This window comes from Natator depressus, chromosome 27 (assembly GCF_965152275.1).
Source record: "Natator depressus isolate rNatDep1 chromosome 27, rNatDep2.hap1, whole genome shotgun sequence".
Taxonomy (NCBI): Eukaryota; Metazoa; Chordata; order Testudines; family Cheloniidae; genus Natator; species Natator depressus.
The window spans coordinates 8,638,719-8,652,065 of NC_134260.1; the positions used below are offsets into that span (position 1 = coordinate 8,638,719).

Consider the following 13,347-nt stretch of genomic DNA (forward strand, 5'->3'; position numbering starts at 1 on the left):
TAAATGACTCTCTAAGTTCCGTGAACTGCGTGATGGTCCGGGTGGGGAGGGGGTCGATGGACCAGTTCAGCGCTGAGTTAAACCCCGTGGCTGGTTCTTTAGAAGGGTTTTGTGGAGAACGACACAGGGCAGGCAAACCCAGACCTGTCCCTCTCACAAAATGGGCTGTGTTGCTAGCAGAAAACCAGCCCCTTTTGCACTGGTTGGGGAATTCCACACGCACCGTCTGTGCTGGTGGGGTGGTGGGGAGCCTTTGCTCTGCATCATGGCCAGTTCCTCCAGACGGGGGGGACGGACACATCACACCCCTTCAAATCCCCATCCCCGCCCAGTGGTGGGGTGGATGAAGAGCAGCTCACTTTGAATAAGGTGCCAGGGGTCACACAGGCAGTTCCAGGGTCCTTTATTTGGTTCTCAACACCAGGAATAAATATGCGCAGCCAGCACTTGGCCGTTACCCTGTAGCACCTGGACACCCCAGTCACGGACCAGGCCCCTGCTGTGCCAGGCGCTGGCCAAACACATGGCTGAATCACTTCCCCCCCCACACACACAATCATCCCTCTCTTCCCCCAATGTTTCAAGTCACAGAGGATTTGCAATGACACAGACAACATACGCGAACAGAAGCATTTTAGCTACAGCCTGTAAGTGCCGCTACCACCGGAGGGAGGTTGGCCTGTGGCCTCATCACTCAAGGCCTTTGGCCCTGTCTCGGCTAAGTGATGAGACGCTGCTTGGGTCACCGTGACCTTGTTCAACACCTTGGCCTGGTTTCCACCAGCACAACTGATCCCCGGTTTCCAGCTAGTCTGCACCAGCACTTAACAACGTTGCTAGTCTCCTGGCAGTGTGGCCTACCGGCTAGAGAGTGACTGGAGAGTCAGGAGCCCTGGGTTCCATTCCCAGCTCTGCCACTAGTCTACTGGGTAACCTTGGGCAAGTCACTTCACGGCTCTGGGCCTCAGTTTCCCTAGCTTGAAAAATGGGGATGATGACTTGGTCTTTCATAAAGCGCTCTGAGATCTGCTTCTGAAACGCTCTAGCAATGCGCTAGATGTTAGTCTAGAGACCATAGCTGGAAAGAGGCAACGTACTAAACAATCAAATTGAAAGCAGCTAGAGGATGAGGCCTAGCCAGCAGGGATTTGTCAAGAACAAATCATGCCAAACCAACCTCCTTTCCTTCTTCGACAGGGGTACTGGCCTAGTGAACAGCGAGGGTGCATTAGACGTGATATATATTGATTTTAGGAAGGCTTTTGACACAGTCATGCATGACAGTCTCGTAAGCAAACTAGGAAGATGTGGGGTAGATGAAATTACTATATGGTGGGTGCAAAACTGGTTAAAAGCCTGTAGTCAAAGAGTAGTTATCAATGGCTTGCTGTCAAACTGGGAGGATGTATAGTGGGGTCCTGCAGGCGTCTGTCCTAGGGCCAGTACCAGTGACTCTGATAGTGGAGTGCAGCATTCGCTTATAAAAGTTGTAGCCGACACTAAGCTGGGAGCAAGTGGCTGAGCCCTTCGGAGGACAGGCTTAGAATTCAAAAGGACCTTTTTAAATCAGTGACTTTGATCTGAAATCAACAAGCTGAAACTCAATAAAGACAAGTGCAAAGTAACAGGTTTCAGAGTAACAGCCGTGTTAGTCTGTATTCGCAAGAAGAAAAGGAGTACTTGTGGCACCTTAGAGACTAACCAATTTATGTGAGCATGAGCTTTCGTCCGATGAAGTGAGCTGTAGCTCACGAAAGCTCATGCTCAAATAAATTGGTTAGTCTCTAAGGTGCCAAAAGTACTCCTTTTCTAAGTGCAAAGTACTTCACTTCGGATGGAAAAAAGCAAATGCACGGCTACAACATGGGGAGTAGCTGGCTAGGTGGCCGTACTGCTGGAAAGGAGCTTGGATCAATCGTGACTCACACATTGAATATGAAGCCACAAGGGGATGCAGTTGTGAAAAAGGCTAATATCATTCCGGGCTGTAGTAACAGGAGTGTCGTATGTACAACACGGGAGGTAACTGTCCTGCTCTTCTCAGAACTGCCGAGGTCTCAGCTGGACTGCTGTGTCCCGTTTTGGGTGCCACACTGTATGAAAGATGTGGTCAAACAAAACAGAATCCAGAGGAGAGCAACAAAAATGATCAAAGGTTTAGAAAACCTGACCTGTGAGGAAAGGTTAAAAAAAAACTGAGAAAGTTTAGTCTTGCGAAAAGAAGACTGAGGCGAGACCTGATAACAGTCATCAAATATGTCAAGGGCTGTTACAAAGAGGATGGGGATCCACTGTTCTCCATGTCCACGGAAGGTAGGACAAGAAGTGATGGCTTGATCTGCAGCCAAGGAGATTAAGGTTAGATATTAGGGAAAGCTTTCTAACTCTCAGGGTAGTGGAGCTCTGGAACAGGCTTCCAAGGGAGGTTGTGGAACCCCATCATTGGAGATTTTTAAGAACAGGTTGGACAAATGCCTGTCAGAGATGGTCTAGACGTACTTGGTCCTCTCTGAGCACGGGGGACTGGACTAGATCAGTGTTTCTCAATGCCCGGTCCATGGACTGGTGCCAGTCCCTGAGAGCTCCCTGCCTTTAGGAAGGCAGCAAGATGGTCCCTGGTATCAAAAAGGCTGAGAAACACTGGACTAGATGACCCCTTGAGGTCCCTTCAAGACCCACATTTCTAGGAGCCTATGGTAGTCGCAATGCAGCTGGAGAATAGAGTACCACATTTTCTAGTGCGGATGCACCCGTTGCATTCACACACAACTGTCCCAACCATTGGATGCCCAGGACGAGGTCTTCAGTACCAGCCAGAACAGTTTCTCTGCAGTCCAGACAGGAAGCTACCAATGTTGGAGCCACAGGGGGCCAGCTAGTCCTCCAAACAGCCCACCTTGCGACACACTGCCTCGTGTTAGGGTCCTACCCAAGACCCCTTGCTCCCAGCACAGATAAACCTCCTTGATGCTAATGCTCAAGAGGCCAGATTCAAGCTGCTGGTTTATTTGGATCCTTCTCACATGAGGCCCCATCTAAGCCAGAGGAGAACCTGCATTAGCCAAAGCAGGGCTAAGTAACTGTGCTTTCCAGCAAAGTGTTCTAGCCAATGCAATCCTCCTCTAGCCCAGAGCCAGCTGCTCTCATGCACAGCCGCACTGACACACGGGGCTGGACCAGCAGACGGGAGAACAGAATTTGGCCTCTGTTGCATCTAATGACATTGGAGGCTGGGAGGATGGATGCTGCTACTTGCCGGGAGATTTAGTTTACACGACTGTGGGTAGTTCCAGCCACGCCCCCTAGGGTGAGTGACCCACCGTCTGTGTGGGTCACTGATGCACTGGACGTGCTACTCGGAGTGTGGCCGGGTCTGCGTGAGAGGGAGCGACCGGACCAGCCACGGAACAAGCGCCACCACCACCCATGGGAAGCTGGCATATTTCAGAAAGTTCAGGCCGTACCACAGGCCGATGTTCTCCGGCTGCGCCGTGTTGTTCAGGCCCTGAAGGGCGGCGAGGGCCAGGCCGGCACCTGCGGCTCGCTGCTTCCAGCCGGGTCTCTCGTGCCTCAGCTGGGTGTAGAGGGAGGAGTGGGTGGCCAGCCCCAGGCCCAAGGCTGAGGCTGTGTCCCGGCACAGCGACGCGAAGGGCCTCGTGTCTACGCGGATCCACTCCGGGTTCAAGCACCACTTAGTGGCCAGGTGAATTGACCTAGACGAGCGGTGGAGAAATGTCAGCGCCTGAAAGCTCTTCGCAAAGGGCCCCGGCAGTAACTGGCACGGCGAGCGGCCCTGCCGCCCCAGCTCTGAGCTTGTCAGGCCTGCTCAGCCCTGAGGAACTGGCCAGCTCTCCTGTGAGTAATTCAGTAAGACAGCTGGAGTCCACATTGAACCTGGGCCTTAGGGCCATGCCAGAGAGGAGCTTTCTTCCAGCCCCAGCTCCTTCCCCCTCTGGGGACATAAAAGGTCCTGTCAGAGGGGAACTGGCCCTTTAAGAGGGTGCAGGGTCCTGAGGACCTATGACTGATTAGCTGCCTCCCATATGGGCTTAAAAGGGGGTACCTGGGCCCCAGAGCGTGGAGTCCTGGAGAGTCAGAGCTGCCAAGGAAGAGCAAGGAAAGGGCCATGGGAGAGACAGGGAAGCTGCAGAGAGCGGAAAGCTCTGCAGGCCCTTCCTGGGACTAGGGAGAAATTTCTGAGACCAGGTGAGGGGCCACCAGCTGACCTTCCTGAGCTGCAGAGCCAGTGCTGGGGGGCTGAGGGCTAGGAGACCAGTGGAGTGGCTAGCTGAATGACCCTCCTGCCCTGAAGAGCCAGAGCTGGATGGCTGAGAAGGGCTGAGCTGTTGGTCTGTGTTCTGAATAAATTATGCCCAGAGGTGGCTCCTTGAATTGGGCCAGGAAAGAGCCTGTGCTCTTCTTAGACCTGGACCAAGGGGATGTTGAGGCAGACGCACCGGTGGTGTGCCTGCCTGCCTGCCTGCCGCAGAGTGGCCCAGGCAGGGCCCCCTTGTCGCCACTCCCCAAGGCACTTTCCAAGAGAGTGGGTGTTATCCTGGTCCCTGGGCATGTTCTCTCTTGGGCAATTCTACCTCCCTCAGCTGGAGTGACTGTGTCGCACCCTGGAGGAAGGGCAGGGATTCCTGTGCATAAAGCCCCGGGGGAAGGAAGATGCCACAGGAAGGTAAGTTGCCAGTAACCTGAGGAGCAAGAACCTGGCGGGTTTGTCTGCCAGGGTCCTGCAGCCGGTCAGGCCATGCTGGGCCTGGGTCTCTCCAATTGGGAAGCTGTGCAAAGGGACCCTCTTCCCATGAGACGCTCACCAGTCGATGTCCACGCCAAGAGCGACCATGCTCCAGTACAGCCCAATGGCGCCCAGCAGCAGGGCCAGCGAAGTGGCAAGGTAGAAACTCAGCTTCCTCTCTGTGGGGACACGGGCCTCCAGCATCCAGCCCAGGGCGGCTCCTAGGCAGCAAAGAGACGCAGGGCAGAGGGGCAGGGAGTCTTGGCCGGCAGCAGCCTGAGGACTGGGACGGTGAGGAAGGGGCTGTAGCTTGAGCAAAGAGTCTGATGCTGCCCGGCAGTGAGGGAGGAGGGTGCTGGCCACAGGTCCCCGCCGATGAGGGGAAAGAGGGCTCAGACACCACCAGCTGAGCGGGTCCTGAGGAGCTGATGGTTGCTGGATTCCCGCTGCTCGGGTCAGCTGGGGCTCAAGGTGACGGCTCACACAGGGAGGGGTAAGTGTAACCCACTGCCTGCCATCCGCCAAGCCTGCTGGGGCTGTGCTGGCCACCGAGGGTGGGCTCGGAGAGGGGAGGGTTAGCAGACTCTTAGGGCCCATCAGCCCCAAGCGGATGATTGCAGTGACCTACCCGAGCCTGATGGCGGCAGGGCAGATGGATGCGCCCCAGGGGGAGAGGCGCTAGCCAGATCCCTTTAGGGACAGCACCTGCCTCCTGAGGACAAGTCTCCCACCTATGCTGCCTCCTCTCCCACGAGACCCTGGTGGCACCCTCCTCACTGGGGCTTAGAGCAGGCTTGCGGCAAGGCTGCAGGCTAACTTGGCCAGACCAGCGTGACCAGGGCCAGATCACATGGAAACCGAGTAGAGAAGCCGTGCTGGGACCTAGGCCAGACCGCGCTGGTGCCAGCCACGAGGGCCTGCCAAACGGCTCGGCTAGTACAGCCCCCAGCCCAGATGGGGCTAGTGTCTGAATGCAGTCACCACCTCCTTTCCTCTGGGTGACAGCCAGACAGCCTCCTCCCTCTGCCTGCCAGGCCCAAAGCGTGCCAGGCCCACCGCCCTCCCAGCCTCCCCCGGATCTACTAACCAGCCACAATGCCGCCCAACACCTGGTGGGGGAAGTGCGCCAGGATGAAGATGCGTGAGAGCCCCACAGCCAGCAGGAGGCAAAAGTAGACCACGAAGGGGGTTAGCTTCACCAGCCGGCTGTTGGGGGGGGGAAAGTAGACCATGAAGGGGGTAAGTCCAGGTTCGTACCACCAGGGTACCTGAGCACTGCATGGTTTGGTCCTAGTCACCAGCGAGTCTGATCCCCTTTGCCCTGCACCGTGAGCAGTCACTTGCACTGTGACAGCCGTTCTGAACGCTCTGCGCTGGTGGGAGCGTCCGTGTGAGGTACAGGGCGCTGGAGAATTGGGCCAAAGAAGAGGGGCAAAAACGCTTATACGTGAGGCAAAAAAAGAGAGTCGAAGGGAAGCAGGAAACTGCAACAAACCGGTGAATTTTTGGCAGATTTTTCTTGGGTTTGTGGGAATTGCCCCCAATTTTTCAGAGGGTTGTTTTCTTTTTTGCAATAGTCGCTCACAGCGGGACGGGGGCACGTGGCCAAAGGCCAAGTGCTACATTTCCTGGAAATGGTCCCATTTTTGCCAGGGGCTTCGCAGTCACTCACTAAAACCCTGTGTGATACAGCGTGGCCAGAAGGCAGCAGGAGAATGATCTAGGAGAAAGATGTAAGTCCCAGGATAAAGAGAAGCCTTATTCCCTGTAGAGGGAAGAAAGGTTTCTATAGATTAATTAAAAGCACCTGAAGCCAATTAGAGCACCTGAAGCTAGTCATCTGATTAAAACCACCCTGCTTCAATCAGCCAGGGGAAGGAGTTGGAGCAGAGTGCAGTTTGGAGAAGTGCTGTGGCTGGCTAGAAGACCAAGACCCTAGGTAAAGAGACACCCGGCTTGTGCAGAGAGAGAGGGCAGGAAGCCCCACAAGCTGAAGAGCAGGAGAGGGAAGTAGCTCAGGGGAAGGAAGCACTAGGGCCCCTGCGCTGGGACCTGGAGTAGAGGGCGGGCCTGGGTCCCTCCCTCTCCACTACCCTTCTCTCGGTTACTAGTTCAGGGGCAGGAAACTGCACCCTGAACCCCCCTCCAAGAAGGGGAAGCGCGGGACCCATCGTAAATCATACCGGCAATTTGCTACACCTGTCTTGGGCCCCAAGCCAGCAAAACATGAACGCCCAGATTTGGAAGGTATTTCGGTGATGCTGCACTGAGTGGTGTGATGCCCAACTGATTTGGGAGCCTTAAGCCTCCTTTTCAAAAGGGATGTAGGCACTTAGCCCAGACTTAAGGCTCCTAAATCAATTGGGCACTGCAACGCTGAGTGCAGCAATGCCTAAATACCTTTAAATATCTGGGCCTTAAGCCCTTGGTTAAGTCCCTCCCTGCTCAGCACAGCTCTTATGCACATGCTTATCTGTAGATGCACGTTCAAGTAGATTTAAGTGCTCCCTGAACAGCTAGGCACATGTATAAATGTTTTGCTGAATAGGGACCGCCTGCTGAATCGGGGCTTAGTTTAATAATACAGTTAGCTAACATGGTATTAAGCCCCTCCTAGCACCTAGTGGAGACAGGGTTTAACACCTTTCAGACATGCTGGGTTTGACTACTACTAGCTGTGACAGATGCAATGTTTTGGCAGCATGGAATGCAGCACGATCACTCTCCCGTTAGGCCAGGAAAACAATTGCTAGGCGGCCCATGAAGCTACACGACAGTCTCGGAATATTCCATGCGGCCGTAGCATCTGTCACATCTCAATATAATCGTCTTTGAACATTCTGTGCTTCCAACGCATTGCATCTCTCACCCCAGCAATTGCATTTTTAGACACCCGGGGGACAGATTCTTCGCTGGCCTGGACAGCACGAGCTGGGGATGAAATGCTACCAGATCTGAGTGGCTGTAGCCACCTGCTTTGCACCTATGATGACACAACATTGGGGGCAATGAAGCCTCGGGCCCTAGGGGACTGATCCTGATTGGGGGGCTCAGGGCACTACTGTAGCACTAATTATAAATATAACCAATAGGGTAATAGTTGTACCCATTGGAATAGGACATGCCGCAGGCTAGATCTGTACAGCAGGGCTCAGCTGTGTTACGACAGCCTCCAGGCAAATGCCCTCCCTGCCAACAGTGGGGTGTCGGGGAACTGCCCGTCCCAGGGCCCCTGCGGTACCTACCTAGTGGAGTGTTGGGATGCCAATGCCGTGAGAGCTGTGGCGATGGGCCACAAGGCTGCCCCTGTGATCATGCAATGGCCGGAGGGGCTACCTGCATAAAGGGAACACGAGAGGTTAAATAGTTTTCCTGCCTGTATCTGTGAGAGGATAGTTAGGATCTGGAGGTAGCATGGCCTAGTGGGTAGGGCACTGGACTAAGAATCAGGAGACCTGGATTCTATTTCCAGCTCGGCAGGGGGACCATGGGGGGGGGTGACAAGCGTGCGCCTCAGTTTCCCCATCTATGAAACAAGAGATAATGACACTGACCTCCTTCGTAAGGTGCTGTGAGATCTACTGATGAAATGTGCCAGGAAAGAGCTGAGTGTTAGTCGTCTCCTTGGGGAATGAAGGGGTACTGACCCATTTGGCAAGACTGTTTGTAACCAAAAGTCACACAGCCAGTCTGGCCCCCAGTAAAATCCATCGGCCTGTGCTGAAACCACCACTGCTAGGGACTCCTGGCCAGATCCTCAGCTGGTGAAAACTGGAGTAGCGCCCCAACAGAGGGGCTGGCCCTCACAGTCTTATTCTCTGCTCACTTAACACCAGTGTAAACAGGGAGTAGCTTCAGGGAAGTGGCTAGTGTTACCCTAGTATGAGAGGGGAACTGAGGCTAGAGAAGGGTGGCAGTATCAAGGAGATCACGGTACTATAAAATGCTGCATTCAAGCTGCATTGTTTCTATGACTTAGATCTGGGCGGACTTCTGGGTTCTGTGGCTGGTGCATTAACCTGCGCCCCCCTCACTATAATGTCATGGGAAAGGTGTGGTCAAGAATGGCCTCAGGTCTCCCGCTCTTCTGGTTGCTAGCACTCAAGGTTCTCATTGCATGAGTATCCACACCCCAGATGCATGGAAACAGAACCTTCCTTAGAGCCATCTGCCCTCGTGGGCTGGCACCCAGCCACCGGGACAGGAGACTGGGGCTTCACGGGGCAGAGGGGAGGGAATGGTGATCCCAGGAAAAGGAGCTGGAGGCTGGACTTTCAGGGCAAGGGGGAAGTCAGGCTGGAAAAACCAAGCAAGATTCCCCTTCACTCCACTGCCTGCTGTCAGACAGCAGACCTTCCCAGGGATTTCTTGGCCTAGAAGCAGGCAGTGATATTTATTACTTGCCAGTGTTGATGGCACAGATTTCACTTCCCACCGTTCACTAATGTGTTCTGCTGAGAATCACAGGCTGATTAATGGCCTTACAGCTGAGCTCTGTCTCTCCCGTGCCATGACTCAACTGACTGGTTACTTAAGGCTGGGGCACTGTCTGCGCTGTCCCATCTCCAAGGCCTGGACAAAGTGGGCTGCAGAACAACACGTTGAGCACTGTCAGTCCACCAGTGCAGACGGGGCCTGCAGCCGGCCACATTCTATAGATGCCCAGGGCCCGGCAATATCCTCCTCGCAGATGGCATGAGCCCTCTGACGACAGTGGGAGTCGGATCAGGCCCCGAGAGCCCACTGCCGCTTAGTCCTCAGAAATCAAGGTGGATCTGAGGCTGCCTTTGTGTAACTAGCCACCCGAGAGACTAGGAAGGAGCTTGTGTGCGTCCCATTAGAAATCCCCTCTGGCCTCCTTTTAGGACTGCCTATTACACAACAATCAACAACAATGACCTCATTGATTGCCCTCTTCATCTGTAAAAAGAACAGGAGTACTTGCGGCACCTTAGAGACTAACAAATTTATTTGAGCATAAGCTTTCGTGGGCTACAGCCCACTTCATCGGCTGCATGCAGTGGAAAATACAGTAGGATGGTTTTATATACGCAGAGAACATGAAACAATGGGTGTTACCATGCACACTATAACAAGAGTTAACACCCATTGTTTCATGTTCTCTGCATATATAAAACCGTCCTACTGTATTTTCCACTGCATGCAGCCGATGAAGTGGGCTGTAGCCCACGAAAGCTTATGCTCAAATAAATTTGTTAGTCTCTAAGGTGCCGCAAGTACTCCTGTTCTTTTTGCGGATACAGACTAACACGGCTGCTACTCTGAAACCTCTTCATCTGTGGATCTCAAGGCACTTTACAAAAGGAGAGTAGGAATCCTCATGGCCATTTTACAGATGGGGAAACTGACGCAGCGGGAGGTTAAGTGGGCAGGCCTTCTGTAATGAGGGGACTCTCTTCCAGTGATGGTACAGAGGTGTCAATCAGCTGTCCTGGCCAAATTCCAATGCTGAGTGTTGCCTTCTGCTTCCCTAAATTCCTTCTTCAGTTTCAATTCAGTACCACATGCTTCACTTCCCATCCTGAACGCTTATGTAACACAGCTCTGCGCTGTTAATCAGCCGACACGTTCCCCCCTCAGAGGGGATTGCATGTCAGTGGTTGGTAATGTGATTCCTGTGTATGTGCACGTGCTGAAAAGCACTTTGCAATCCTTTGGGAGGAAGGGGCTATGGGAATATAGGACACCGCTGTTAAGAACAGTGGTACTTTCCAGAGACATACAAGCTGAAACTTTAGCCATCTTAATAACCAACCTGGCCCTGTTTCACAGGAGACAGGGAACTGGCGAAGCAGGACCTTTTCCTTGCTGGAGAGCCCAGATTCATAGACCCACCAGAATGGCCGTTCACCAAACAAGAACCTAGGGGCAGAAAGAGGAGACAGAGCTGTGAAGGCTAAAAAACAAAATGCCCAAGTCTCCCAGAAGCCACATCCTCTCTGGAGCCAATAGCCCCATGGGACACAGTTGAGGGCAAAACCTGATCTATAACTTAGTGTACATCAGGGCTGATATGTGACCTCAGTGCTGGCCAGGTCCTTTCCCTCCAGATGGCTGGGGAAGCAGGTCAGCTGATTCTGGTTCCTGGTTTTGATAAGTCTGCCCAGTCAGCAGGCCTGTGACCATTGCCCAGGGATCTCCCAGCAGCACACTGCCCGGCATATGAGCCAGTCTGTTCCGACTGACACCCGAGTAACTCCACTGCACCAGTGTAACTGAGCTCAGGATCTGGCTACGCGTGCCTGCGATTGCCATTTGCTGGGTTATTAAGAGAACGCCTGAAGGTTATAAAAGAAGAGGAGTAGGAAGAGAGTGGAGAGGAGCAGAGGAAGAGGCAGGAAGAGAGAGAGTAGAAAAGAGGAACGTAGGGAAGTAGAGGCGAGCTAGGTGATATTTATGGGCTGTGTGGGCCTGACCCATAGCCCACTGAAGTCAATGGAGCATCCTATTTTGATGGGAATAGGATTGGGCCTGACTCAAAGCTCAGCAGAGTCAATGGACAGCCTCCCATTGATTCCTATGGGCTCTGAGTCAGTTCTAAGAGCATATATAAAGCGGGGAGGAGCATACACTGCTTCAGACCTTCCACGGCTCTTGACAGCGCTGGGTGCCACTGAAGTCCTGAGCCTCTTTGACCCCCACACTCTTTGCTCCTTGGCGAGCACAGCCACCTGTCCACAAGCATTGAAGTTGGGTGAGGTGGCAGGAGCAGGGCCCTGTAATCATGACGACTTTTCTAGCTGCTGTCGCTGCACTTTCCACCTGGGATCTGGAGTCACGCTCGGATCTTTCTGCCTCTGCCATTGTCGTTAGTAATAAAGATCCCATAGCTGGGATTTAGCTGATGCACCTGTCGTGAGGCGGAAACAGCCTCTGGCTCACTCTCCCACAGTTGGGCTAATGGTAGTGGGTACTTTTGAGTGTAGGAACTGCTACGATGGATCAGACTGGTGGATCCATCCAGTTTCCCCGCTTGGATGGTGGGCAATTCTGGATGCTTCAGAAGATGAAACCATGCAGTGAGCAGATTTTATTTTTTAAGGGGAAGCACATGATTTGGCAGGGAGTGGCTTTGTCTCACTCTGCTTCCTTATTGCAGGAGCAGTGACTCATGCTTCCCGTAAAAGTGGCAATGCCGGCAAGACAGCGTGTGCCTTGCTCAGTTTTCCTAGAACATAAAAACCGATCACTGGGAGATGGGTTTCATTACTAATAACATCCTGAGCGCATGGGTCTCTTGGTCCAGTAAGTCTGCTACCTGGGGCAGTGCAGGGGATTCTGCCCCTGAGCTGTGTGCGTGTCTCTCGGAATGTCTTGGAAGAGACCTTTTCTCACCATTTAGCCACTATATTGAGCCACTCGGAGATTAAACCGATCCACAGCACTGCCACCCCGACCTTCCGGTCCAGAAAATACGCCAGGGGGAAAAAGACGATGAAGATACATTTGGGATCGGCCAGGCAGGTCACCCAAAGCCAGAACCTCTCCAGCCAGGGCGGCCCGGTCTGCAGCCTCTCGGCAAACAGAACTCCGCTGCTGTACAAGGCGTCCATGGCGGCGAGGCTGAAAGGACAGAGGAGAGCGTTAGCCTGGCCTGGACCCGCGACCCACCCGCCATGGCATGGGGTGCAACTTTAACCCCCCCAGTTTGTGTGACACAGGGGAGGGGCTGTGTGCCTGGGCTGAGGCAGAACAAGGGGCCAGGCTGATGAGAAAACAGGTGCCCCCGAGGGACAGGGAAGCCTGCCCCCCCCCCAACCCCCTTCCCTTGAGACTTCCCCTTTAAGGCGGGGGGGGCACCCGAGACAGGGAAGCCCGGCCCCCCTCACACCTCTCCCTCCCCCAAACCTTCCCCTTTAACGCATTTCCTCCTCCAAGGGGCTCACGGGGCCTGTCCCACCCCCCCAACGAGCCGCGTGAGGCTGACGCAGGACTCGAACCCGGCTCTCCCCAGCCCCCCCCCGGCTCGTGCCCTAACCACCGGGCCGCCCGAGCCCCCGCCCCCTTCCCTCGGCCCGCGCGCCGCCCCGCCCCCTTCCCTCGGCCCGCGCGCCGCCCCCCCCCCCACGCGCCATTGAGTCCTTCCCCGCCGCCCCGTTACCCGGCAGCTCCCGGATGGTGACGCTCCCGCCCTCCCGCTCGGGCTCCGCGCCCCCTGCCCCGCGCCTACATTTCCCAGAGGCCTCAGCGGCCGCCAAGGTTCTACGGGGAGGGGGCGGGGCCGCAGCGGGTGCGCCACGCGCGCTCTCCGCCCCCGCCGGGGCCCGGCTGTGTGGCCGGCCGCGCCCCTCCGTCCGCCTCGTCCTCTTCCCCCCCCGGCCCCCCCTCGTCCTCTCCTCCTGTGCCCCCGATGTCCCGTCCCACGCCCCCTAAGTCAGCTCCTGGACCCAAATCCAACGCCTGCCCCCCCCCCCCAGTTCCACCTGTAGCCCCCCCCGGCAGTCATTCCACCCTGTAGCCCCCCCTCCTTCCAGATGCATCCCCTAAACTGGCGCAGATCCCACTGACCTCTTTCTCCTTATGCCCCACTCCTACCTGTATCCCAAATCTCCCCCTTCTCCACCCTGTTTCCCTCCCTACAC

The 13,347-nt window shown here is 54.9% G+C and overlaps 1 protein-coding gene across 2 annotated transcripts; it reads right to left on the reverse strand.

Annotated features, from left to right (window-relative positions):
* Nucleotides 1-401: 401 nt before the first annotated feature.
* Nucleotides 402-12,942, reverse strand: G6PC3 (glucose-6-phosphatase catalytic subunit 3). 2 transcript variants are annotated; one of them, XM_074940754.1, is made up of 7 exons: nucleotides 12,867-12,942; nucleotides 12,101-12,328; nucleotides 10,521-10,627; nucleotides 7,990-8,080; nucleotides 5,832-5,950; nucleotides 4,824-4,965; nucleotides 402-3,713 (listed from the first exon to the last, which is right to left on the reverse strand). In XM_074940754.1, exons 2-7 carry the CDS (start codon nucleotides 12,316-12,318, stop codon nucleotides 3,353-3,355), a joined length of 1,038 nt encoding a protein of 345 aa, XP_074796855.1. In that variant the 5' UTR covers nucleotides 12,319-12,328; nucleotides 12,867-12,942; the 3' UTR covers nucleotides 402-3,352. The 2 variants fall into 2 exon arrangements, with proteins under 2 accessions (XP_074796855.1, XP_074796854.1); XM_074940753.1 differs by lacking the exon at nucleotides 12,867-12,942 and having other exon boundaries at nucleotides 12,101-12,467.
* Nucleotides 12,943-13,347: the final 405 nt, after the last annotated feature.